This window comes from Mesoplodon densirostris, chromosome 19 (assembly GCF_025265405.1).
Source record: "Mesoplodon densirostris isolate mMesDen1 chromosome 19, mMesDen1 primary haplotype, whole genome shotgun sequence".
Taxonomy (NCBI): Eukaryota; Metazoa; Chordata; class Mammalia; order Artiodactyla; family Ziphiidae; genus Mesoplodon; species Mesoplodon densirostris.
This window is the reverse complement of record NC_082679.1, coordinates 13856119-13883677: the sequence shown is the minus strand read 5'-3', so window position 1 is coordinate 13883677 and position 27559 is coordinate 13856119. Positions and strand designations below refer to the sequence as shown.

General features: G+C 56.7%; 1 protein-coding gene across 1 annotated transcript in view; it reads left to right on the top strand.

Moving 5' to 3' along the window:
• The window catches only part of ACTN4 (actinin alpha 4), a 72321-nt gene that overhangs the window by 31558 nt on the left and 13204 nt on the right, over positions 1–27559 (top strand). Inside the window, exons 2-10 of the mRNA XM_060083462.1 lie at positions 11976–12090; positions 12270–12389; positions 15525–15611; positions 16601–16688; positions 18596–18674; positions 19876–19957; positions 20719–20804; positions 25117–25209; positions 26908–27138. Coding sequence (XP_059939445.1) covers positions 11976–12090; positions 12270–12389; positions 15525–15611; positions 16601–16688; positions 18596–18674; positions 19876–19957; positions 20719–20804; positions 25117–25209; positions 26908–27138 — 981 coding nt within the window. The remainder of the gene's footprint in view (positions 1–11975; positions 12091–12269; positions 12390–15524; positions 15612–16600; positions 16689–18595; positions 18675–19875; positions 19958–20718; positions 20805–25116; positions 25210–26907; positions 27139–27559) is intronic.

The window sequence follows — 27559 nt, the reverse complement described above, 5'->3', positions numbered from 1 at the left end:
GCGATGCTAGAGGGAAAAAAGAGAGACTCCAAATCCAGAGTGATTTCTTAACCCACAGAAGTGATACCTTCCCCCAACCCACTCCAAGCACCATGCGAGTGCCGCGCCAGGAAGCAGAGCCAGCGCCGGCTCACTCAAGGCTGATGGCACGAGTGGATAACTCTGAACACCTCCAGTTGCCTCTTGGCAAACTTTAAACTCCAAGCCTGGCATTTCTGGTCTGAGGCACCTCCCAGATTGACCGATGGATTCATTCACACTCTTCTCCAGTATGAGCCTCAGCAAAAAGCAGGCCTGCTGACGAGCGCCCAGCACCTCCTCAGGCCCCCTGCCAGTGCTGGTCCACTCTGAGATGAGGGGAATTGATCGTGCAGATAAACGCCCAGTATTCACTCAGTCTCCACACTCTCCCTGCTTCTCAAAGGGATCGTCTTACGCCCAGGCTCTGAGAGTGGGAAGCCAGTGGGACAGAGTATATAGAAAACAGTGCATGTCTGTGAGCGCCGGCCCAGGCTCTGGTTCCCCCTGGTACGTCAAGAGCAAAGATTTCCAGCCCAACCCACTCCTCCCTAGCCATGTCGCTCAGCCCTGCTTTTCACTGGAGCAGGAGAAGGCTTCTGACCTGACCGGCAGACCGGTGAATCAGAACGTCCCAAAAACAGGAAAAAGGAAAAGGGTCACCGAGGAGGAGTTTCAGTTGTCAAAGGTGAAACCCTCACCCCTGTGAGAGATCACTCCAGGGCTGGCACAGTTGCTTGCCCTTCCGCCAACAAGGCCTAGTTTGTGGATCATGTAAATTGCTGCAGAAAACAAGCAGTCTGCTAGAAGGCGGCGGGGGGGATGGGAGTGTTTGCCCTGCCTTCAGGTGCCCCTGGCCTGTGGCAGTCTTTGCACCTCTAGATTCTGTTCGGGAGTTCCTGGGGTGGGCCACCGTGGCCCAGGGTGGAAGGAGCACAGCACCCCCTCTGACTTCTTCTCCTCAAATGTCAAACACCTGTTATCTGGATGAGCCAGTCCATGGACAGATTTGTCCAGGCTAAGACGTGATTCTAAAGACCCGTCCTCTTAGGCACCTGTTAGGATTCCAAGCCGCACAGTCTCGAGGCCAGAATTGGCTCACTCGGCTATCTTTTTGAAGGATCAAAATTTAAACCAGACGATCTTTAATCTCCCCTCCCAAGCCCGAAACCCGAGCTCAGCTGTAAACCATTGAAAATAAATGGGGTTTTTGTAGCTCAGACTCCCTGTTCTCCAGGTGAAGGGCCCCCTGTGCCTGATTGTTTCACAGCAAAATGCCAGATGGGGCCAGAGGAGAGGTGGAGGGCAGGGCCCCAACCTCTGCCGCTGCCCTAATTTTAAAACTGCCTCTTGGGGGTGGAAGTTTTCTCTTTTAAAGGTAGCTAATTTCAAGGTAGGCCTCACCCCATCTCCTCTTCCTGCTGAAAAGCCCTCCTTTGAAAGCGGAACACTGCCTCCTGCGTCTACCCTGTGGGCCCCACCTGCCTATAGTTCAGACCCTTATCTCCCTATGGATTCTGTGTGGGGAGGGCGGGCTCTTCCCCCTCAGGGAGGACCCAGTTCTTTGGAGTGTAATCTGAGTAGCTCTGGGTTGGTTGGTTGGTTGGTTGGTTGGTTGGTTGGTTTTCCGTGTGTGAGATGGCTCTGGAAAGGTCCATCTGAGAACAGACACAGGCTCAGACTGGGGCACCTCCCTACCCTGGGCTGCCTGTCCCCTGCTTCTCTGGGGTTTCTTTTAGCTCCAAGAGTCCAGTCCAGTCTAACAAATGCAGTGGCAAGGCTCCCCGGTTCTGCCTGGGCTTCAGATCCCTCATTTTTAGAACAAGGGGTTAGATGTGAGTGGTGGTTCTCAACCCTGGCTTCACGTTAGACTCAACCCTGGCTTCATGTTAGAGCATTTGTAAAATATCGTTATTCTGGAACCCACCCCCAGGAAATCTGATTCATTTGGCCTGGGGTGAAGTTCAGGCATTTTTAAGAAGCTTTCTGGTCCCATACATTATTGACCTTTGTTTTTCAACAAGGGTTCAAGACATATGCATTGGGGAAAGAATAGTCTTCGCAGTAAATAGTGCTGAAACAACTGGATATCCACATGCAAAGAATGGAATTGGACCCCTTCCTCATACCATATACAAAAAAGTACCTCCAACTGGATCAAAGACCTAAATGTAGGAGCTAAAACCATAAAACCTAGAAGAAAACATAGGCATAAATCTTCATGACCTTGGGTTAGGCAGTGGTTTATTAGATATGACACCAAAACCATAAGCAACCAAAGAAAAATAGATAAACTATACTCTCCAAAATTAAAAAAAAAAACTTTTTGCTTCAAAGGACACTATTAAGAAAGTGAAAAGACATCCCTCAGAATGGGAGATAATATTTGCAAATTATACACCTGATAAGGATCAGTTGTCCAGAATATATAAGAAGTCCTGCAATGCAATAATGAAAAGATAAATAAACCAGTTAAGAATGGGCAAAGGACTAGAATAGACATTTTTCCAAAGAAGATATACAGTTAGAAAATGGTACATGAAAAGATGCCCAACATCATTAGTCATTAGGGAAATGCAAATCAAAACCACAATGAGATACCACCTCACAACCACTAGGGTGACTATAATCAAAAAGCCAGATAATAACAAGTGTTAGCAAGGATGTGGAGAAATTGGAATTATCATACATTGCTGGTGGGAATGTAAAAACTCACTCATGCTAAAACTCACTGATGTTTATATTTTAAAGGGGTGAATTCTATGGTATGTGAATTATAATTCAATTAAAAGTTTGCTTTTCCAAACTATGAACATGATTAAAAAGAGTACTTGCACGCCTGTGATCCAGCTATTCTACTTCTATGTTGTATGTTATCTACTGCTGCATAACAAATTGCCTTTTCAAAGCTTAATGGCTTAAAGCAGTAAATATTAGAGAGAGAAAATGCAAACGAACCAGAAAAGTGCCTGGGTAATTCTGTTGTAAATCCAGGATTTGAAGGATCTCTGGAAGCCCGAAGGACCGGATCTGATCATTATATTCCTTTACTCATTTGGTAGTCAAGAGGCCAGGCAAAGGGGAGGGGAGGTTTGGGGGAAGACCGCTTTATGTCAGCCACCAGAAAGCAGCCCGTCAACTTGGCGAATCCTAGGGTGGAGGTGTGGCTTCAACAACTGCAGTGCTGCTACCAACGTCGTCAGCACCTTCCGGAATAGGAATAATATAGTAATGAATAGAACCTCTGTTGAGTGCTCACTGTCTGCCAGGCTGTGTGCAGTGCTTTCTCTGTGTTATCCTGTCGAGTGCCCACACCCGTCACGTCTGTTACCCTCACTTTACAGGGGAGGAACTTGAAGCTTAGAGAGGTGAAGTTCCTTTTCTGCAGCCACACACAATGCGTGGCAGAGCGAGGATTCGGACCCACGTTTGCTCAGACTCGAGAGCCCTTGCTCTGGAGCGCTGTGCCATGTTGTTCCCTCCTCAGCCTTGTAGACCCTGTGGCAGATTGATGTCTTGACATGTCTGTCAGCTCCTCCAACTGCCTCCTTCTAGCCCACCTACTGCTCCGCCCCTGTCTAGGCCCAGACCCAACCCCCATGAACCAGGGTCTCTGCAAGTCCAGTGGCCTCAGATGCCTGAGTGAAGAGGGCTGCTGAGGGCTCCTCTCTCCCATTGGAGTGGCACGCCGAGGGCATTGTCTTCCCTGGCTTGTTTTTCGAACGTCTACAGCTCTAGGATTATTTCTGTGAACTCCTGAAAGCAAAATAGACTTATCCCTAAGTAGGGACCCTCACCAGTATAAAATGGGATTGGAAACCACGAGAAGCACCAACCATATTCCATTCATTCTAGGATGTACTGAGCACCTACTGTGTGCAAGGCGCACCGTTCCAGGCAGTGGGTCCTGCAACAGACAGGACCCTGCTCTCATAGAGCTTACGTTACACATGGGAGGGAGTCTGGTTATGGACAGAGAACCTCATTTCTGATAGCAGTGAGCGCAGTGAATAAAACAAAGCAGAGGGAAGTGACAGCATGGTGGAGATAGCAGGGTCAGGGAAGGCACCCTGGGATGATGGCATGAGGGGAACCCTGAGTGATGAGAACTAAGCAGGCTGTAAAGACCTAGAGGAAAGTCTTAGACCAGCATTTCTCAGGAGGAAGGGACTACACTCCAGAATCAGCCTGTTGCAGCAATAACATACACGTTTTCTGGTGCCTCGCAGGGGATTGGCCGACGCAGGAATGTTGGCTACTGGGAGGGGTCGTGGGGGAAAGAGCTGGTTTCTGGATGGACACGCAGGACCTTTGGAATGCTCTCTACGCCACTCTGCGGTATTTATACCTCTCCTCCGATTGGGAAGTCAGCTTTTTCATGTAGGCCGAGAAAACTCCGAATAAGGCAACAGCAGGCCAGGACATAAGAAAGAAGCATTCCATATTTCCCTGTAATTGCTTTCAAATTAGGTTCTGTTGTCATGGGGCAGGCACACGCAGCACACCCGCTCTGCCCCTGGCGGGATATGGAGTTGGGTCCTGAACGGGCAGCCAGTGTGTCCCTGTGCTGCTGTACCACCGGCCCCGATGACCCATGCTGGCAGGGCTGTCTGAGTCCCATGTTGCTGCACCCGTCTAAATTGTGGTCATGTCATCATGACCGGATCATTTTCTCTTCTCTCAGCCTGGTCCCTGGTTTTTATCTTCAGAATCTGGTAAAGGCAGTGGATCTTCAAAATAGCACTCCCATGTATAATCTCAAAACCGTTCCAGAGGCTTCACAGACTTCCTGGATGGATCCATGCAGATGTTGCCAGGGCAATCGCCTGTTTGCCTGGGCCGCTGGTAACCCAGATTCCGGAAGGCTTAGCCATCGGATCCTGAAAGCACCTTTATAGTTGGTGATGAAGCCCAGGGCCCAGGGGGGCAGTCTCTGCTTTCAGGAACTGAGAAGATGCCCCACTGGGGCCAGGCCTTGCCTGAAGCCTGGCAGTAGCTGGCAGATGGGTGATAAGAAGGGTGGGTGCCTACCCTAGGAATAAATAGCTGTCCCTCCCCTGTGTCCAAGCCCCGGACACCCTTCCTGAGGTCCTGTGGAAGCAGGAACCATGGGCAGCGTCAGAGGCCACACCAGGCAAGGTGGGAGTTCAGGAGGCAGGACGGCGCCCTCCCCCTCAAGGCAGCCAACGCCCCAGCGGAGCGGCAAACCCAACATGGTATTGCAGAGACGAGGTTTGAAAACTCCCAGCTCTCTAGGGAACGCTGTCTTGCCTCCGAGTGCCCTGGGGGAGTTTGCTGTGGCCAGTTTTTCCAGCCAGCCCTGGTCCTCCGGCAAAGATATGCAGCTGGTCCTTCTGGGTCAGGCTGCTGGCCTGTGACGTTCTGCTAAGGGGGTGGGTGGTATACACAGCGGAAGGCGGGGGGTGCAGCACGAGACAACGAACGGTTTTTCCTAAAGTCTTGTCCAGTGTGGAGTCAATGGAATCCACATGTGAGCATCTGCTGGCGGATAGAAATAGCGCAGCCCCCGACCCTGGTCCCGGAGCTCTCCTTCGCCAGGGCTAATAATCAGAGCCAGCACGCTTGCCCCAGCCTGAGGTCGCAGGTGGGCCTGTTTCTAGGTCCAAACTGACTTTGCAAAAGACTCCCTTTAGTCTGGGTTTAGTGGAATTCCAGCCTCCAACTGACATTTCCCTCCACGCCACCCCCTTCAGTACTCAGAACATGTTTTGTGACACGTAGTCCGTAAGAAGAAAAGGGAAGGGAAGTTTTTTCAGCTGGCCTATAGCCGCATCCCGCCAGGATCCTTCCTTCTTGCCCTTGGCATCACTCTGCCCGCTGGAATACTGGGTTGCCCCATGTCTTTCGAATGTTTGTTTCTTACTTGGTGACTGCCCCAGAGTCCAGAGGCTTTACCTCTTTGGGTTGGGGGAGGGAGTCATCGATGAATAGCTCATTAAAGCCCACTGCTGCTACATTCCTGGCCGTTTAGTTCACCTCCCGAACAATATCCATCATTCATTCACACAGCCACCCCACATCCTGGCAACTGGGAGGGGTCCCTGTGACACAGGAAGGACTTTATGACCAGTGATGCTAGGCCTTCTCCCCCTCCCCCAACACACAGTGACAAAGCAGAAACAACTGGGGAGGGGGGGTCCTCTGAGGCTTGCCTTCCCCAGTGCATGGGCTTCGGGCCTCAGCACAGGGAGTGGTGACTGGATCCCAAACAAACCAGCAAGCTCGTCCTCTCTTCTTCCACCCCGCCTCCCCCCTACACCCTGTGCTATTTTAACAACCAGAGAAGAATCTTTAACAGGCTGCCAGTGTGCAGAGGCAAGTTTTGAAGGCTATTCTCTGTGGTTTTTTTTCACGTGTGTTCTCAAAGGCAGACGAGTCCACATCCTTCCTTCCTCCCTAGATAGGTCAAGGGCTGGGTGCAAGCTCCCTTCACAGGCTGGCAGGGCCAGGCCTGGAGCAGCACGGCCAGCATTGGCCTCCCACACTGGGCTCAGGCCACCCTTTAAGAAGCAGGCAGGCTTTTAGGGAAACAGCCCTGCCTGCCTCGCTTTGTGAGCTCAGCTCCAGTTTGGGGACTGCGGCTGGGCGGAGCCCTTCTTGACTCGGTTCTGCAGGCTCTGCTTTGCCAGGCCGGTAGGTAGCATTCCCCTCAGAGGAATGAGTGGCTGCCCCATATTTGTGTTAATAGCTGTGTGACCTTGGGCAAGTCACTTAACTTTTCCCTGCCTTAGTTTCCTCATCTGTAAAATGGAGATGATAATATCTCACATGACCATGGGGTTGGAGGTTTTAAAGACTTGCTATGTGTAAATGGTAAGAACTAGCAATTAGCAGTTACTGGCCATCCCACCCCCGCCGCCATCGGAATGTAAATCCTGTGTCTGTTTTGCTTCCTCCCATGCCCAGTGCCTAATCCAAGTCAGGATTTGTCAGCCCGGTGATTGCATCGAGCGCCTCTTAGGTGAGGTGCTGGGGACACGGCCACCGCTCGGAATCAGTACTGCCCCTGGAAAATGACCTTGACAATAAAACCCAGATGAGCTTGAGATGCTCTTTGCCTTTCCCTTCTCCCACAGAGGGCCAGTAGCTCCAGACGCTCCCAAGTGAAATTGAAACCTTGAGTTTGCCTTGCTTGGTTACAACTCAGCATTTCCAACACGGCTTCTCTGCCTTCCTCCTTCTGCCAAGTTTCTCGTAGAGGCTCTTTACCCTCTTTTTTTTCCTGGTCATCACACATTGACCCTTGCCCCCTTTGGGTCAATCCCCACACAGCAGCAGCCCCATGAGGGTGGCCCTGCCATCCTCATGACACAGCCTGCTCTCCCTCACTCCCTTCCTTCCTCTCTCCAGCCAGGCTCTTTTCTCGCTGCCACAGGGCCTTTGCACATGCTGTTCGCATTATCCGGAAAGTCTCCCTTATTTTCATCTTACTCATTCTCTATAGGGAAACTTCCCCATGTCCTTCTGGCCACTAGATCAGGAGCTGTTCCCTGGCATCCTAAACGCTCTCTTCAGCTCCCTCTCTGGGGGTGGGAGGGAGGAGGACACATGCAGGTTGATACCTCAGAGTGTGGCTGCTGGAGCCAGAGTACCTGGCTTTAAATCTAACTCTGCAACTTTCCAGGTGCGTGACTACCTGCGGGCAAGTCACGTCACCTGTCAGACCCTTGGTTCCCTCATCTGTAAAATGGGCCAGAAATAGCAACTACCTCACAAAGTAGCTTTGCGAATGAGAGATGTTAACATGTGACGAAGTGCCTAGAACAGTGCTCCACACATTTAGCTTATAGAAGTGTCTGCTGTGGTTGTTACCGTTACCACTTTTCCTAAGGGTGTCTCTTCTGTAGTTGAGAGGTTGCTTGGTGAATGAGATCGGTCCTCTTCCTCATCAGAGTGGGAGCTCTTCAGAGTGCAGCCTGGATCTGCTTTTGCTCACTGTGTGGATTCAGCACCAGGCCTGGCCCTGGCTCGGCGTGCAGCAAATCCTCCCTTGTCGTGGGAGCGGATGTGTCCCGCCCCACAGTGACCTGGGCATCGCGGAGCCCGTGGGGCCTGCCACGCTCCAGCAGTCGGGCCCTGTAGCTCGTGCTCTGACAAATCTGCATGGTGGAGGGGGTACAGTGGGCCCACGAGACGTCCATCTATAGCAGCCACCCTCCACACTACCCACCCCACACATCTCGGTCTAAACTGGGTAGGGAGAGGGAGTGAGTAAGCAGAATGTTATTTTTGTAACCAAGTAGAAGAAGCTATGAATTTTTCATGTCCCGTTGGAACTCCAGCTCCTACTCACCAGTCATGCCGCGTGGAGCGGTGGCTGCGCACGGTGGGCTCGTTCCCGAGGAGGGCCTCGTGACTCCCGCTCCCCTCGCCCCGAGCCCAGGACTCGGCGAGCCTCCGGTGTCAGTAGATGCTCCTCGTCTTCCAGGAGGAGAAAACAGGGCCACGCAGGCCGTGGAGTGAGGATGGGAGGCCTGTCGGCAGGGTTCCCATCGTGTGTCAGGTTCAGGAGGGTATCCACAGGCTTTTCCTCACTACCGAGGCCAGGCCAGTAGATATTCTCCCCTAAGCACCTGCTCTGTATTCTGCTTGGGTCTCTGCCTGCTTCCAGCCAGGGAAACAGAAGTACAGGGCAGAGTTACCATTTATTTAAAAATAGTCCTTTCCCTGAGATTTGTATAACACTGAATACTTAATCTCTGCCAGGCACAGTCATAAGTGATTTACTTGCATTGTTTTATTTAATCCTCATTTAAGAGGGGAGATTATTGCCTCCATTTCACCAACAAGGAACCTGAGGCTCATTGCTTGCCTCAGGTTACCCCGCCGGCAGGTGGCCTCAGTGGCCGAGGCAAGATTGGAATCCAGGTCCGTGTGAGCCCCAAGCCAGAGCTCTTGTTTCCTGCCCAGAGAAGATGAGCAAAGGTGCAGAGATGGGACGCATGTTTGCAGGGTGGACGGTGCCGTGACCTTCTGAGGACAGACTGCCTGAACCCAATGAGGCGAGGTTCGTTCAGAGCCTCCACAGGTTGGAGTGAGAGGGTCTGCTGTATCTTGTTACCACTCCACACCATGGCCGTGGGGTAAGGGCCTTTGCAGAGAGACGGGCTCTCATCCATCTTTCCTGGGAATGAAATGGGAAGCAGCCGGGGTGGCTGTGTTCGCATGTGTGCGCATGCTCAGTTCATCTGGCACTTGATGCCAAGCTCTGTGCCAGATGTTTTAAAGCTTTCCCCCCCATTTAGCCCTACAGCAAATACAGGAGGTACATTCTGATAAGTCCGTCCTACAGAGAAGGAAGCTGAGGTGGAAGTTGGCCAAGTCACTTGGTTGGAAACACAGAAGTAAGCTGAGGGGCTGGCATTCAAACCCTGAAGGGTTACCCCAGGTGTAACCCAGGCAGGCCGAGGCGGAGAGGGTTGCCATTCAGACATGTGCCCAGCTCTACCTGCAGCCCAGGTGCCTAGATCTCGGCCCAGCAGAAACGCAGCACCAGGGGTGCCCGCCCTCTGGGAACTGCCCTCTTGCATCCTCGGCCACGGGATGTGATGGGCCACTTTGCTGCCCCGCAGCATCTTTCAGGCACATGCACTAGCAGAGGCCCAGCACCCCCTGCCACCTCCTGCTCCAGCCTGGCCTGCTGCTGCCCTCTGCTTTACAGGGTGGCTGAGTTCCCCGCCCGCCCGCTGCCCACCACCGAGGCTGCTGTGCTTTGGGCATTCTGAATGCATGTGCGATGTGGGACTTAATTCCTACTCCCTGGGAGCACGCACACATGCACGTAACATCCAATAAGACCCAAAATGACTGGAGAATGCTGTCAGAGAGATGCCAAGGGTTGAGCGCGGTGGCGGGGGCAGGCAGGGGACGGAGAAGTCACTCAGTGGAAGAGGCGGGCCAGGTGTCGGGAGAGGAGGAGATCCTGGGAAGCGCGGGCTGTGCGGAGCGCTGCCGCTTATGAGCACCTGCCATGTGCTCTACAGGCATTGCCGCTTCGAACCCTCACACTGACCGTGACCCACGTGGTGTCTTCATCGCCAGGTTGCAGATGAAGAAGCTGACGTTAGGAAGGTTGGGTAACCTGCCCACATGAGTGGTGTAGCCCTGGCCTGTCTGAATTGAGAGCTGCAGAGGGGAAGGAGCGTGGGAAGCGAGGTGGGGAAGGCGGATGCCTTGCTGAGAACCTGCTCCTGGCCAGAGCCCAAAGTAGCTCATGCTGGTGGGGAGGCAGAAGCAGAGAGAATGGTGCTGTGATAGATCTGCACGAGGAGGAGGCCTCCTAGTCAGAATCGGGGTGGGGCGAGCAAGTCAGTGGGGGCGTCCGGAGGAGCCGCACTTGGGACTGATTTTGTGGGATGGGTGGGTGCAGGCTGAGGCGAGGCGGAAGCGGGGCAAAGGTGCCCGTCGCTGAGGAGACAGCCTCATGTGGGTGTCCATCTCCGAGGTGGAAGAACTCTTCTTCGTGTTGGTGGGAGGCGGGCGGGGTGCCCTGCCCGTTCGCAGCCCTCCCCCCGCTTCGGGTTTGGAAGGAAATCTTGTACCTGTGGTGCAGCGTATTAATCAGGCGGCTTCTTTGTCTGGGAGGGGCCTCGTGTTGAGTCTCTGAATGAGCAGGGCGGGTGACAGTTGTCAAAACACATGGTCCTTGGCCAGAGGCTCCTTGGAAGCCCCTCAGCCCCACATGGCCTCTGCCGGCACCCGGGTGCACGTGGGCTCTTACGCGTTCCTGGCTGTCGGCCCACCTCCACGCTGGGCCCTGCAGATTGACCAGGGCAGGGCGGGGGGCTCCCGTGAGAAAGAGGCGTGGGGTTTTTCCCCGATCTTGCTGTGGGGGCCTGTCTCCCCAGAAGGCATCTGGGCACCTGCACTTTAACTGATGTGACGTGCATCCCTGGCACTGAAGTCTGATAACGTGCCCCAGCCAGCAGGGGGCTGAGTGCTGGTTACTACTTGGGCATTCTGTGCTCTGGTTTGGGATATGGGCTTCTTGTCGACGGGCCTCTCCACCTGAAAAGGCCCCTTCGCCTTCCCGCACCCGCGTGCCCTGTGATCCTCTGGCACTTCCTCCTCAGATGTGGTTGCCTAACCCTGGTGGGGGTGGGTGCCTGCCTCCCACTTGCCTTCCAGCCCCCTCTGAGATACACTGGATCTTAAGATGTGGAAGGGTGGGGCGTAGGATGTTCTCCAGGGAATAGAGGGTGTCTGGCCTCTAGGGAAACAGCATATGTAGGGGTGCCGCAAGGCTCGGAGGATCTGTGCGCCCGGCCTTTGGGGGAGGTGCTGCCGCTGTGCTACTGGCAGTTCGAAGAGAGACTGACTTGAGCAAACCTTGAACTTACAGGAGGCTTGTTTTCCAACTGCTTTCCTGTCCCAAGTCATCTCTGTGCCAGTGATGGGGAAATTGCTGCCCCTACCTGAGGGGAGGGGCAGGTGGAAGGGAGCCAGGGCCGTGGGGACCTGTGGTCTGCTCTGCCCGCCCGCCCAGGGCGATGGAGGGCTGGTGTGTCTGTCCAGAAGAACGTGTCCGCGGGAACTGGACCCCTGCTTCTTGTTTCCATGCTCAGGGCCCGGCTCCGTCAGCACCTTTGCCCGATGCGTGCAGTGGGCCCACTCAGGGTGTGGTGGGGCCAGCACTTGCTCTGAGGCTGGCCGACGTGGCTTCCAGTCCGCGCTCTGCCACTCGTCACCCGGCTGACCGAGTGGTAGTCTGCTAACTGCCCTGAGCCTCAGTGTCCTCGGATCGACCTGCCTGGGTCGCTGTAAAGACCGGAAACAGTGTCAGTGTTGATAAAAGGTGGGGCCCAGGACCTGGCCCCGAGCAAGGGCCCCGTGGCAGCCGTGCTGTCGCGGGGTCAGGGCTGTGACCCGGCGCTTTTGCTGGAGAGCCCTGACGGCCACGCCGACCCTCCAAGCCGTGCTCTTCTCTGCTTCCCCAGACCTTCACAGCCTGGTGCAACTCCCACCTGAGGAAGGCCGGCACGCAGATCGAGAACATCGACGAGGACTTCCGGGACGGGCTCAAGCTCATGCTCCTCCTGGAGGTCATTTCAGGTGAGGCCCCCTCCTGCGGGTGCCCACGGGATGCTGCCCACCCCGCCCTTCCATTGCTGCTCAGGGAAGAGCGAGGGCTTTACCAGCTGCAGCAGCACTGCGCCGGCGTGGGCCTGTGCTGGGGGGCAGCGGGGACCCTGAAGCTCCTCTCCCTCTCTTTCTCGGTGTTCGGCCCTCAGGGGAGCGGTTACCTAAGCCGGAGCGGGGCAAGATGAGGGTGCACAAAATCAACAATGTGAACAAGGCACTGGACTTCATCGCCAGCAAAGGAGTCAAGCTGGTCTCCATCGGGGCGGAAGGTGAGCTCGGATGGGGCCTGACCTCTGCCTTGGGAACAGAAGTTGTGTCGGTGGCAGAGAGAGCACTTGGGGGTGCTTAAAGCCCAGATACACCGAGCAGCGACCACAGTGACTGCCCTTGATGTGGTGCTGGGCCCACAGACCTCCCTCCCTTCCCCCAAAGGATAATCCAGCCCAAGACCAGGAAATCCAGCTCACCCGGTCATGAGGGGCACAGGGGGAGGAATGGCTTTGACTTGGACCCCGGACACCCTCACTCGCCCTCCTGGTGCCGGGCCTGAGGGACACAGACCGACACGTGACACGGCATCTCTCTGAGCCAGCAACACCTTCGCCCTTAGGCCCTGTCTGGTGTCTGCAGGCAGGAGGGCTCAGAGCAGGGGAGGGCGCTTGAGGCCCGGTGTCAGGGCTCTGGGGCAGGGAGTGTAAGTCCCAAGGTCAGCTGTCCAAAGCTGGCTGCACAGCTTGGGAGAGTGTGGCCTCTTGACAGGATACCCAGGATCCTCTGGGCCCCGTGCGGGTACCTGGAACTGTGACCCTTGTCTCCGAGCCCTCCCTAGAGCAACAGCGTGCCCTGCCTCCAGTGCAGGCTCTTGTCTCACAGACACCTTTGGAGACCAGGCGAGGCCTGACAGAGCCCAGAAGCTCCCCATCAGCCTGGGCTCCCAGTTCTGGTCATTAGTCAGAGCAGGGTTTCCTACACCCCCATATCCATGTTGTCCCAGCTTTTAGAAAAACAAAGAAAACTAATTGCCGCTAATGACAGGGCTCCGAGAATTTGGCCAAGACTCCAGGCCAGAATGCACATCCCGCGTTCCAAGGCTCTGCCCCAACCCGGGACCTCTCCAGGGAGGGCTGCCAAGCCTCGCATGCCACGGTTGAGGTGGTTGGTGTTTGCTTAAAAAAAAAAAAAAAAAAAATCAAAACCCTGAACTCAATCAGACCCTGAGATTTTCTGTTCTTGCATGGATCTTTCCTCCTGGCTCCCCTCCAGCCTTCTGCTTCTCACAGCTGCATTTATTTTGCTCAAATGCTAGCCTGTAAATACAGAAGGGGTTAGAGGAGAGACCCGTGGCAGTCATCAGTTTTCATCTGGAGAAAAACTCAGTCTAAAAATGTTTTCCGTTCATGCCCAAGCTGTTTCACTCCCAATCCCCGTGGCCATCGGGCCTCTGGAGGGCAGCCGACTGGATCCGTTCCGAGGGCTTTGGGATACCTGAGCGACCCAGTCCCCGCCCGCCCCCAGCTCCCTGTCCCTCCACACCATCTAGGCAGTTGCAGGAGCATGGCTTCCTCGTGGGGGTTGTGAGAGGGGTCGGGAGTCGGAGGCACAGCTGCAGGTCCAAGAAGCAGCTGGTGGATGTGTCATGAGAGCGGCCGTCTTCCTCCCCTCACAGGGACTCTCTGAGTCCTCCATGACCAGCTTGCTCATGGCAGCGGCCGGGTATGGGCGCTGCAGCCTCCTCTCTAGCTTGTGTCCGTCCCCGGCTTTGGGGTGCCTGGCCCTCGGGAGGAAAGCAGCATAGATTTCCAGAATGAATCACCGCCCTCACCCCACGCTGGGAAGGCTCGGCCTCGTTTCCGGCCGTGGGGTTCTTAGCCCTGGGAGAGGGCTGGACAGACAGCGTGTCCTTCCCCTGCTTCCAGGCGGCCAGCTACGCATATCTCCTCTCCTGAAACCCTCAGGCCGAGAGCTGCCCTCGGCCGTCAGCCCATGGCTTCGCTGTGGGGAGCCTCTCCAGTGGCTAAAAGAGCACCCCCCCTTTCCTAGCGAGCATGTCCTCGGGGAAGGCCGGGCCCCGTCCTCTGGGGGACCATCGTGCCTCCTTCCCAGATCAAGCCCACCTAGAGTTTTCTGTTCTCGAGGCCGGTAAGAGAGCAAGCTCTCTTGAAGTGCCCCCTCTGTTCTGCGCACCCTCTCTCCCGCATCCGGTGTGTGAGAGGCGCTGGGGTGGCAGGCCTGAGAGGACCACCAAAGGCGCATCGGGCCCATGGGCCCCAGGAAGAGGCCGCTTGCATGTACCTCCCTCACCTGGCTGCAGGCACACGGTGCCTGAGCGTTGCAGAAGTGGGTTTTCTCTTAAGTTGCTGAAGCTGAAGAACGTGTGGTCCAAACCCTTCTCTTGCACTCCCAGACATTTGGGAGAGTGGCTGCTTTTGGGTTAGTTAAGAAAGCACGCACTTACCAGCTGGACCTCGTGCCACCCGCTCTCCCCTGCCTGCAGCACCGTGTGTTTCTCAAGGGCCGGGTCCAGGTGCTGGGGGTGCAGAGGTGATCACGAAGGCAGACAGTGAACAAGTAGACAAACCAGCACATATCAGTGTGTGAGGGGAAGAGCAGGGTGCTGGGGAGAGAGGCACCGGGACGTTCAGGGAAGCCATTCTGGGGAGGTGACGTATAAGCAGAGCCTTACAGGCTGGGAAGGACCAGCCATCTGAGGAAAGGGTCGAGGCGTGCGCTTTGTGGTGGGCCAGAAGGTGTGAGATGCTTAAAGCAAGAGAGAGCTGGCTTGTCAAGAGGACGGAGCTGGAGAAGGCTGGGGAGGGAGGCGGGAGCCACGCAGGGCAGGCCTTGTAAGCCAGACTCCAGAACACAAAGCAGGCGACCGACACAAATCCAGTGCACCTGTTCCAGGGACCACCCTGCCTGCTGCGTGGGGTGGATCGCAGTGGGGATGGAGGAGGCAGTACGTGAGGATATGAGGGAGGTGACGGTGGCTCGGACGAAGGTGGCGGCAGTGTGATTGGAAGGAAGTGGGCAGACTCTCGAGAGACATGCCCATAAGGTGTGGTGGGTCCTGGAAACGGAGGCCCAACACCTGGGACGAGGCTCAGCGGGGAGCACTCCATTGAGCTGGGTCAAGAGAATGAGCTGCCCAGAGAGGAAGAGGCCTGCGTGGCCAAGAATACATGGGGATGGAAGCCCGAAGGTGCCAAGCAGCAGAAGGCTTTAGGGACAGCACTTCCCGGAGTGTTCAGGCGACATCTTCTCCCAGTGAAGGTGGTTGAGGGCAGGCCTAGGCAGCTCTGTCAGATGATTGGAGTTAATCTCTAGACAGGGCCGGGGGCCGCCTGGGGAGTCCCACTCTGGTTTTAACAACCCTCTTGCCCTCTGCCCCCTTTCCCTGTGTGCAGAGATTGTGGACGGCAACGCAAAGATGACCCTGGGAATGATCTGGACCATCATCCTCAGGTTCGCCATCCAGGACATCTCTGTGGAAGGTGAGAGCCAAGGACCTGCTCACGGGCAAAGAACAGTCTTTCCTCCCCACCCTGGTTCCACCCGAGTTGGGGGGACTTAGTTAGGATTTCGGGCTTTTTGTCTTCATGCTTTGAGGCTCTTTCCTGTGTCCAGACATCACTCACATGCCCTGCCTGGGGGTGGTTAGTAGAGGTGCTGGCCCAGGCTGCAGGTGAAGGGTCCCACTGCAGCCGCCCATCTCAGTGGACCCTCACACCACCCTTGTCAAGTGGGCATGGTCGGCCCCATTTTACAGTCAAGTAGCAAACTAGTGATAGAGTCAGGCCTGGCCTCCTTCTCCCGGGCGTCAGCACCTATGTTTCCACTCAGCCTCCCACCCTCGGACCTTGGCCTTCATGGACCTGGGGTTGGTCCAGGCCACCACAGGATGAGAAAAGGCACAGGGCCAGCGTGCAGAGGGGGCTCCTGGTGACAGGCCACAGCAGTGACCAGACAGATGTGCTCCCTGCCCTTGTAGCACTCCCAGTGTGTTGAGGACAGTCAGAGCTGTCCACGGGGAGCGGAGGGACCTCCTGGGGCCCTCCCTTCCCGCTTCCTCGAAGCTGCGGCCAGATCTGGAGACCCTGAGTGGGCAGGCCCGGCGCTCATGCCCCTTGTTCAGAAGAGGCCAAGGCCCGCATCAGGGGCTTGTTTGGCAGTGTGTCCTGCCAGCTAAAGGCACAGGCTTTGGGGTCAGAAACATGGCTCAGGTTCAGGCCCTCACACTGGCCTGTCACTACCACTTCTGGGGTGACCCCAGGCAAGCGACTGCTCCTCGGGGCCTGGCATACTGTCAGGATCAGCAGGCGCCCGCCCGCATCTGGAAGGGGCACTGCTGCTGCTGCGTCCGAGGGCCTCTCCCCCAGGTTCTGTCTGACCCTTATGCCTGAGCCGAAAGTGCAGTCCACTGGGACTGGGTTCTGAGCGTTTAGTTTTGGGCCAGTGCTCACCATCCTCATGTGTTTTGCAGAGACCTCTGCCAAGGAAGGGCTCCTTCTCTGGTGCCAGAGAAAGACGGCCCCGTACAAGAACGTCAACGTGCAGAACTTCCACATCAGGTGAGCGCCGGCCGAAGCACCCCGGCCCACATCATTCCCACTCTGCTTCCCGGAACCTGAGATGCTGTCCTCCCACCCTCTCTCTTTTCCTGTGGCGGTGTCATGGTCTGTGAGGTGCCAGCTCTCAGGGGCCCCTCCCCCTGCCACTGGCCCCCGTGAGCCCCTGGGAAGGTCCCTGCGTCCCCTGGGGGAGGCGGCAGTCACCTCGCCATCCCAGGCTAAAGGCATTAAGGCCCGGCACTCCGGCAGGCCCTCTAGAATCTTCTTTTTCCCCAAGCAAGGTAACTCAGAAGCAGCAACAAAACTCTTCCTTTGTTTTGACCTCTCAAGAGGGACCTGCCATCCTTTACGGTTGCTAGTGAATTTAGTGTTGGGGAAAATATACTCTGTGTCCACTAGAGGAGCAAGACTCGGTCTGCACGAGCCTGTTCTTCCTCGGTTAAGAGCGGGAAATGAGTGTGTCCATGAGGTGAGTGTGGTCAGTGCCACACGAGATCTGGGAGCGTGGCATGGCCCGGGGGTTAGGAGTGCAGGCTTTGGGGGCGGCCCCGAGGTCAGATCTGGCGTGACTCTGTGACCTCACCTCTCTGAGCCTCTGGTGTTCTCCTGGGGTGGATGGACCAGGGAGAGGGCACACGTAGGAATGAAGAACGGGGCTTCATGGGATCCACAGAGGTCCTGCTGTGTCCTCAGGCTCCCTGGAGCCCTGGCACTGGACGTTGGGGACCATTGTGCTCTGCCATTAAAAGCATTGGGTCCCTCCCTTGAGCTCCTCTGTGTGTTTCCTTCCTTTTCCTGCCACCAGCTGGCTGGTCCTCTGTGCATTTCTTTTTCTTTTTTTGGCTGCATTGGGTCTTAGTTGCCACACGTGGGATCTTTCCTTGTGGAGCGTGGGCTCAGTAGCTGTGGCCTGCAGGCTCAGTTGCTCTGAGGCACGTGGGGTCTTAGTTCCCCGACCAGGGATCGAACCCGCGTCCCCTGCATTGGAAGGCGGATTCTTAACCACTGTGCCACCAGGGAAGTCCCTGTGCATTTCTTACTCGTTTATTTATTCAGTCACTAAATGTCTATGGAGTGCCTCCTCCATGCCAAGAGTGGGAACACAGCAGCACCAAAATAAAGTCCCCACCCTTGGAAGGTAACACCGCAGCAGGGGGACCAGTAGTTCCCAAAGGCGTGAAGAAATCAACAGCGTAATTTCAGGTAGGGAGAGGAGTCCTAGAAAGACGACAAAGTAGGATAAGGTGATGGAAAGTAACCAGAAGAGCACCACAGTCGGGGGCGGGGGGGGTCTTTCTAAGGAGGTGTCATTAACCTTGACCCATGAAAGAGCCAGTGTGACCAGTATGGACTGTGACCAGCTGTCACTTTCCTCTGAACAGAACCCCTCATGCCAAGCCACATCCCGGCATTTAGCCAGCCCACGGGTCAGGTCAGCCAAGGTGCAGAGGGCCTGCAGTGGCCTGCCCAGCTCAGTGGGGCCTTGCGGGACAGCGCTCGGCAGGTCACAGCTACCCTGGTAACGAGCAGTCAAAGCACTTGTCATTTGTCAGGTATCGGCCAAAGCCCCACACATTTACTCATTTCATCCTCACGACAGCCCAATGAAGTGTAGGTGCTGTATTATCCCCATTTTACAGATGTGGCAACTGAGGTAGCAGGAGATTATGGGACTTGCCCAAGGTCACACTGACAGCGAGTGGAAGGGCTGGGATTTCCCCCAGATGGTCGGGCTCTGGCAGCCAGGTTCACGGCCAGCCGGCCACACCGTCTGCCTGCAGTGCCAGGCACACACTCTAAACCACCTCACTGAGTGGGAGTTAATCATTCCTGTGGATGCCCACAGCCTGCAGCCCTCCCATGACAGTGGGGGGCTCCACTCATAACCTCGACCTTTCCATCCCCAGCTGGAAGGACGGTCTTGCCTTCAATGCCCTGATCCACCGGCACAGACCAGAGCTGATTGAGTACGACAAACTGAGAAAGGTACGCGACTCCTGCTCCCCTCAGTGGCCCACAGCACCCTGAGTCTGACCCTGGCTCCGGGCCACCGCCCCCAAGCCCATCTGTTGCTGGCGTCCAAAGCTGGACTCTGTGCTCAATGGGCAGACTGGGAGGGCCTTGTGCCAGCTGTCAGCAGACCCCAGGCTCGGCGGCTGATTCTCGCCTCCTTTGCTCCCCTTGGGGACTGCCCTTCTCCCTCCTTAGGCATCGCAGCTGCCTGGGGTTATCGTAGGGCCTGGCCGGCCATGCCTTACAGCCGCCCTTCCTTAACCCTCTAGATTCTGGAAGCATTTGGGGAGGGGTAAAGAATTCTAAACCATCACCGCTGGCAGCCCTGTCCCGTGCGGGGTCCTGTTCTATTTCGCCTGTACAGAGCATGTAAGACCCAGGCTCTGCCCTCTAGGAGCTGCCAGCCTCACGGGGAAGACAGGACAGTTGCGTCCAGAGCAAACCAGCCGCACAGGGCCCTGTGCATGTGCTCAGGCTGCGTGGGGGTGGAGAGGGGATGGGGTCGGACAAATGCTCCAGAGGAAGGAAGGCACACCTGAGCTGGCCCGGCAGGGGCAGGGCCTCTGGGGAGGAGGCAGCCGAGGGCCAGAGAGCGGGCATCCCAGGTGGGGGAGGCACCGGCCTGCACTTAGCCCGTTCAAGCTGCAGTGAGTAATCGTATTGGGCTCTACCTGGAAAGGCTAGGTGAAGGCACGTGAGGGAGGGTCAGGGTGAAGTGCCTTTCATCCTGTAAGCAGCGGGGCAGTTAGAGTAGGGAGGTTAGAACGTGGGTGCTCTCCATTCCCTCCCTACCCCACCCCCCAGGCCCCGTGCTCTCTCAGGTCTGGACCACAGTGTCTGGGTTTCAGGGCAGGGGTCTTAATCTGGGGTCTGGGGATGGATGGAAATTCTAAGAAAAGAGCACGCCTGCATTGTCTCTGGAGAAAGCGTCCACAGTTTGCCCCACACAGATTTCCAGACACATTCCTTTGGGTAGGAATTGACTTTACCCGGGTGTCCCCCCTCCCCCCACCGTTCCCTGCAGCAGCACAGGTGGCTGAGAACTGCCTGAAGGACCCTTTCCAGTCCTAGCCCTTCCCAAGATCCCTCCCTTCCAGGCCAGCCCTTGTTCCTTCTGCTTGTGCATCCTGCCCCTGACCAAGTTTCTCCTCCTTCCCTCACCTCCCTCCCCCAGGACGACCCCGTCACCAACCTGAACAATGCCTTTGAAGTGGCTGAGAAATACCTAGACATCCCCAAGATGTTGGATGCAGAGGGTAAGTACATCCCTTTTGTTCAGTCAGCACCCTGTTTTGTGGGCGTGTCTTGCGGTAGCCTCAGGGAGCTGGCGGAGCCAGCCAGAACGCCTGAATGAATCAGCGTGAACTGGGGACACTGGTGTCACCCAGGGAGCCAGAGCAGGAGCAGCCTGAGCAGCCAGGGATGCAGATGGTGGGGAAGAGGTCCTTGAAGAGGATCAGCTCTCAGGGGCTGCCTCTTGGGCTGGGCCCAGGTGCCCCGCCAAAGCCCTTCCTGACCGATCCCATCCCTCCCTCCGGAGGGGCGAGGGAGGTCGCCAGGAGGGTTGTGACTCCTGCAAATAACCAAGGCCTCTGCCTTCCCTGCCTGCCACAGCCTCGGAGTCTGGAGCCCACCAAAGTGGAGTGTTTCTTCCTTTTCCGGCTTTGCTCCTTTTCCCAGCCATGTACCACCCCCAGCCAGGACCCATGCCTCTGGCCTCTGGTGGCCTTTGGGGTTGACCATCAAGCAGCCCCTTGAGACCACTCTCAGAGAGAGGAAGTGGCCTCATTTTAATCCATTTCCCACAGGCTTGGCCTCTCCAGTGACCATGGGGGATGGAGGGGCCAAGGGTGTGGCCAAGCCCAGCCCACTGGAGTCGCCAAGGGCCGTGGAATCAGCTCTGAGGGTCCTTCTCCCAGGATGGCTGTGGCCTTGGGAGCCTATGGATCCAGTGGGTGACCGCCCCCGCCCCACCCGCCCCTGCTTGGGCGGTTTAACCCTTGTTGTTCACTTGCAGACATCGTGAACACGGCCCGGCCCGACGAGAAGGCCATAATGACCTATGTGTCCAGCTTCTACCATGCGTTTTCAGGAGCGCAGAAGGTACCGGGCAGGGCCAGGCAGGCCACCTCGCTGCCACTGCCCAAGGCCGCTGCTGCCTCTTGCCTCCCATGCTCACCTCATTTCTCTTGCAGACGGCAGCGGCTTCTCTCCGACTGGAAGCCACCCCCCGACTCCTTGGCACCTCCGCCCATTTAGTCTTTGCCCACACTGTCTATCGAGGGCCTGACCTGTGCCAGGCTCTGTTCCAGGCCCTGAGGATACAGTCAGTGACTGAGTCAGGCACGGTCCCTGCTCTCATGGAGCTTACATTCTAGTGGGCAAGGCAGACAACAGGCATGTCCACAGATAGAGTAATTTCATGGGATAAGTGCAGTCGAGAGCATGGGACAGGATGGTGGGATGGGGAAGCATGGGAGCTGCTTCGCTGGGGCTGTCAGGGGAGGCAAAATGAGCAGAAGCTGCCCGGTGAAGATCTGCAGGAAAAGTGTTCCAGGTAGAGGGGGGAGCAAGTGCAAAGGCCCTGAGGTGTAAATAAGCGTGGCTTTTTCAAGGAATGGCTGGAGAAGAGTAGGAGAGGGGAGGAAAATGAGGTCGGAGAACGTGACAGGGCCAGGCCGTGAAGGACCATTGTAGTCTGGGATCCAGAGTTTGGGTTTTATTCTGAGGAGACCATTTTATTTATTTATTCTCAGGAGACCATTAGGGGTTTATGCTAAGGTGGTAGGTGGTCACACCGGACATGATCTTACTTATGTTTCCAGGAAGATCAAATAACACCTGATCCTTCCAGCCCCAAACAAGGCTTCCTGGCTAGTGTTTCACAGACTCAGGCCTGGTTCGAAAAGGAATCCATCTTATTCGGACCCTCCCCCTTCCCCTCTACAAAACCTCAGCAAGACATGCCCACCCAGGCCAGAGCCAGGGTCTGGCTTCCAGTCCAGAGCAAGCGCTATTCCTCCCGCATGAGCCTCGGGCCTCGGCCGGCCTTCCTGCATCTTTCACTCTCTCCTGCCTCTCTCTCTCTCTCTCTCTCTCTCTGCGCAGATATTGTAGGCACTCTGAGGCCAGATGAGAAAGCCATCATGACTTACGTGTCCTGCTTCTACCACGCTTTCTCGGGGGCTCAAAAGGTGAGCTGGGGTGGGAGCACCCTCACTGCTGTGGCTGCAGACTCGCCCTCGCCACCCCTCCACCCCCACGTCCCACTGCCCGGGCTGCGGCCTGAGGACCGACCCAGTCTGGCAGGTTCTTGTGACCGTGGGCCTCCGTTGCCACCACCGAGCCTGTGCTGTGGCCCAGTGTCCAAACACCACAGGTAGTCTCTCTGTGAGTACAGCCCACTCTGTGAGATGGCTGGTGGCATCCCGGTTTCTCAGACAAGGCAGTTGAATCCCAGCGTCACCTTAGGTGGCAGAGCGCAGCTTGGGCCTGTGCTCCTGTGCTCCTGTGCTCGGCCGCCCCGCCCTTTCCGTGATCCGTGCCGGCCACCTGCCTGCTGCACTGGCTGTGCCTTCGCCCGGAGCGTTGGCTTTGCTGCCCCTCTCTGCAGCTCCGTCCCCCCCCAAAGGCCCCAGGAAAGGCTCTGGGCCTGCTCCTGCTGACCCAGATTGCCAGGCCGCTGTCCCCAGCAGCCCCGCAGACACAGGTAGGGCCGTCAGAAGTGTCTGCTCCCAGGAGCAGCCCTCCCCGAGCCTGGCTGACCTCACGTGTCCCCTGCTGCGCCTGTCAGGAGCCCTCTGCTTCCACAGGACGGTGCCCAGCTGCCCCCACGTGGAGGCCTGGCCGGCTCTGTCCCCTCCACTTGCCTCCTGGGTGTCTGGTCTTGGCCAGCGGTGTATTGCCAGCAGCTTGATTTTGTGTCACAGTTGGCAGTCGGGCGGGGAGGAGAACAAGAAGAACTGAGCTCTCGTTTATTGAGCACTTACTGCATGCTAGGGACTCCTCCGAGGGAGGACTCCATGTGCACAGGCTCTAAGAGTCCCCTGCACAGCCCCGGGAGGGGTGGGTGCCGTTATCCCCATTTATAAGAGGAGGACACTGAAGTCACGGGGCGGGGACTTTGCTGCCTCCTTCAGAGCCTCAAGGCCAGTGGGGGCCTTCCCCCTGGCCGTCTGCTCGGGCCGCCTCTCAGCAGTGTGACCTCGGATAAGTCCCTTCACCTCCGTTCTGCCACATGGAAAACGTGGAGCAGGCTAGTGCCCGTCTCAGGGCTGTCCTGAGGATGAAGTGAGCTCATGCGGGTGAAGGGCTCAGGACGGTGCCTGGCCCCTTAAGCGCCCCGCCCGCGGCCCGGCAGTCAGAGCGGCCCGCCTCTGCCCGCCGTGCCACTTCCCGTGCCACCTCCCCGGCAGGTGGCCGGAGCTCGTGTTTGGAGTGTTCTGTTGGGGGGCACGGGCAGGGAGAGTGGAGGGGACCCCTCACCCTAGCGGGAAGGCAGGGTAGGGGTGGGCGGTGATAGGAGATTCCTCGCCACAAACCCCAACTAACAGCACGTTTGTGTTGGCCTCACCCCTCCGCGGGCCCCAAGCCAGCCTCGCTGCCCACCACACTGCCCTCGAGGGAGTGTCTCCTCTCTGCCCAAACTGCCCCCTCGTGCTTAGAGCCGAGCTCTGGTGTGGGGGACCGGAGGCCTTGAGGCATCTGTGGGAGGGGATACTGGCAGGAAAGCCCAGGTCAGGGCATTTGGGAGTCTTTGAGGCAGCTGGGCCCCTCTCGTGAGGGCGGAAATAAAGGCCAGCCTCTTGGGAGCTGCCCGTCACCAAGGGACGTGCAGGATCCGGGCCTCTCCAGCTACGAGCCCAGCTTCCCCCGGGCCGTGTTTACTTCCCAGGACATCCTTGTAATGCTTTTATTACTGTGGCTGTCTTTTCCCCAGAGGCTCAGTCAATCCAGTCTCTTAAAAGAGTGCTCTCGGGGTTTGTTTTGTTTCATGAATGCCAGCGCAGCCCTAACCCTAGCACCAGGTTTGCCCGTTCTCTCCTGATAGTTTATTTCTCGTCACGAAAGCACTTGCTCCCTTGCTCACTCATTCATCCATCACCTCTTGAGTACCTCCAACACGCCAAGCCCTGAGCTGGGTGCCAGGACTTCAGCGGTGAACCAAAATACTTGTGGCCAGCAGCCCGCACCTTCGCGGGCCTGCGCAGCGCGGTGGAGCTGAGCTTGGGGTGCCGGTTGTCTCTCCAGATCTGGGGTCAGGGACTCACCTCCGCGACTCCCCCCCGCAGGCTGCGATCTTGGCTCTGCTTCCTGCACTCGCTGGGGGCTGAGTGTTCATTGGCCGAGGCCCTCGTGAACCTCACCTCTGAGGAGCACTGCCTGTGGCCGTTGGCCTGTGTCCTGCAGCATGAAGCAGGGTGTGTGTGTGTGTGTGTGTGTGTGTGTACACACCACCCTCAGCTGGTCCCCCACTCACCTCCCCACCTGTCCCAGAAGCAGCGTGTGGAAGGGGGAGGCTGGGCGTCAGTGCCTGCAGCTAGCCAGGTCTGGAGCCATCCCCAAGCCTCTCTGTTTTCCTTCCCCACCACTCTGTAGACCCTCCTCACTATTTCTGTTCCTGTTCTGTTGCCGTTTCAACTCTTCTTCTTGGACCCTTTCTGTGCTTCCTGAAAGGTACCTGGTCTCTGTGTGGCATCCCTCACCCTCCTTCTCCTGTCCTTGCATTTTCCCCCCAGCAGGACAAAGCAGGACATTGTCCTGCAGTTCTGGGCAGAGACTAGTCACTGTCTGCACCGCTCCCTACTCTCTGAAGCCCTGGCTCCCCTCCGCCCTGTGGATCGTGACTTCCGCCCTCTGAGCCTTCAGCAGCCTCCTCGAGGGGAGGATTAGGAAGGGGCCAGGCATGCTCTGCCTGCGCGCTGACCACCAGACTTCTCTGGGGGGGCGCCAGCACCCCTCCCTCTGCCCGCCGCCACAACTCTCTGGCGCTCGGCTTCCCCCACGGTCTCCCTTCCCAGCCAAGGGGAGGGTCCTTAGCCTAGCGGAGGACCCTACCCAGCCTCACCCAACCCTCCTCTTGGAGGGCCTGTGAGTCCATTTCCCCCACAGTGGGTAGGCGTATGGCTCTCTAGTCCCCTTCAGCACCTCCACGGTCCAAGTCGAGAGAGCCCACAGGCCCAGCTCCCCTGGCAGGGGCCTCAGCAGTAAGCTTTGGGGACCCCGGAAAGGCCTGTCGGGACACAGCTACTCAGGGCCCCATCTTGCTGAAGCTGTGCTTCCTCTCCTTCCGTCCTTGGGGACTTCTGTGTGGGCCATGGATGAGCCAGCTTTCAGGGGACGAGCCTGTCAGGAGGGAGGGTCGGCAGCCCCCAGGCAGCCCTGACTGTGTGTGCTTTCCCCTCCCCTGCCCCAGGCTGAGACTGCCGCCAACCGGATTTGCAAGGTGCTGGCTGTCAACCAGGAGAATGAACACCTGATGGAAGATTATGAGAGGCTGGCCAGCGATGTGAGTGTGTCACTCCCCCCTGCCCTGGTGGCTCCTCGAGAGCTGAAAGATTAGGTCACCTCTTGTTACTCTCTGCCAAAGGTCATGTGACATCTGCAGAGGGGAGAGCAGGGATGGCAGCGAGACTTTCTAGAAAAGGTTGTAAGGTTGTATAGGCTGTGGAGTTTGACCAAGCCAGTATGTGACCTTTCGGGTTGATTTTACAAGAGTAAGGGGTCAGACCGCTGTGTCACTATGCTGGCTGGCTTCTGGGGTCTCGAGCTTGGGTTTCTACAGAGATAAGGACAGAGTTTTCTGAACACCCGGCTGCATTAGAATCAGCTGGGGAGCTTTTAAAAAATTCCTGTTCCCATGCCCCACCCATGGAGAGACTGATTCCATAGGATGGAGAGAGACCCGAGAGCTGATATGGTGACAGGACAGCAGTTTGTCACGGCAGGCCCCCGTGCAAGCACTTCACGAACAGGATCTACCATCTCCACAACAGCCCTATTAGGAGGAAACTCCTATTACCCGCTTTTCCAAGTGAGGAAACAGGCCCAGAGAGGGTCAGGCACAAACCCACCACCATGCGGCTGGTGGGACGGAGGTTCAAACCCAGGCAGCCCTGCTCCAGAACCTGAACCCGGACTGCCAGTTGGGAATGTGGGTGTTTAGTACATCTCTTCTAGATTCTCCCCTTTATTTTTAAAATTTCCATATTAAAAAAATAAAAACATCTAAGCTCCCCAAGAGGAGTAGTTTGACTGCTCTTCTAGACCAGTGGTTCCCAGACTTTGAGATTTCACAGACCAGGAAAACTTGGGAAAGTATTTGCCAGCCAACCTAGAGTGGTGAACGTTTTGTTTTGCCAAGTTAAGGATATTTTTAAAAGAAAAGGCTACCGTTTGTTACCACCATCATTTCTAACACCTAGGAGAGGTTAAAAGGTTATATCTTAGAATCCCAGCCCTTCCCAAGAGAGGGCAGTTAGCATCATGCACCAAGATGTCAACAGACACGGAGACCTTTGTCCTTGGTTTTCTCATCCTGCGAGAGGTTGGCATTTGGGAACCACTTCCCCGGGCCTATCTATGCTGGACAGTAATCGATTTTCCTCTCCTAGGATTGTTCTAGAATGTCCAGTTTGTTTGCTTGTTTGTACCCTGGTCTCACTCCATCAAAGACATGAGTGGCTCATACAGGTCACTTTCTTTTTCAGTTGTACTTTCTAATTTTCTGTGTCCCAGGCCCCGCGCATGGCACTGACCACCCCAGATTGAGCTAGGCCTGCAGCCAGCCCTGCCCTTGAGGCGCTTATGGTCAGTGACCAGGACACAGTGAGGCTCTCAGCGTGGAGCTCGGTGCAGATGGCGACAGTGGGCTCTCATGGGGGTGCAATGGGGGCGGCCATCCAGGAGGGGCGTCTGAATTGAGGCTGCCCCGCTTAGATGAGGGAAGGAAGGCCAAGAGCAAAGGCAGGAGCAGGAAGTGACCAGAGAACAGCCCCGTGGTTCAGAGGGGGCACGTGTTCCCAGAATTCCTGGTCATGGGATTCCCATCGGGAATCATGGAGAAGTCGAGCTGGGGAGCAGGGGTGATTCCCCAAGATGGGGCCCTCGGAGATCCAGGTCCCCTGTGCCCATGAGCCGAGGGCAGCCCTGTCTGTGCTCAGAGGGTCCCCTGCAAAGGCCACTGCAGCTTCTTGTGGGCCCACAGCTCCTGGAGTGGATCCGGCGCACCATCCCCTGGCTAGAGGACCGCGTGCCCCAGAAGACCATCCAGGAGATGCAGCAGAAGCTAGAGGACTTCCGCGACTACCGGCGCGTCCATAAGCCGCCCAAGGTGCAGGAGAAGTGCCAGCTGGAGATCAACTTCAACACGCTGCAAACCAAGCTGCGCCTCAGCAACCGGCCCGCCTTCATGCCCTCCGAGGGCAAGATGGTCTCGGTGAGTGCCGGAGGGCTGAGGGTGGGCCAGGGCCCAGGAGGTGTGCGGAGCTGCAGGTTCCCTGTGAGGGGCAGTGGGGCAGCGGCTCACCACCCACGGGCTCATTTCCCCAGCATGGTCTTTCTGAACTAGAATGCACAGCTTTCGGAGTGCAGAGTGCGGGGGGGTGGGGGGCATGCACTTGACACTTCACTGTGTTCCTTCTCCCCCCATCACTCCCCAGAATTTTATACCCATCCCCAAACCACACCATAGTTGGTGTGGAATTGTTTGAATTTGGACCCTCATTTGGCTGTGACTCCAGGACCTCCAGTGCTTGAGGCCCCTTCTCAGGGGAGGGACAGTATTCACTGGACAGTCACCTTCTGACTCCCAATGCCCCGTATGGCATTCGTTCATTTTCACTCATTCATTTACTCCA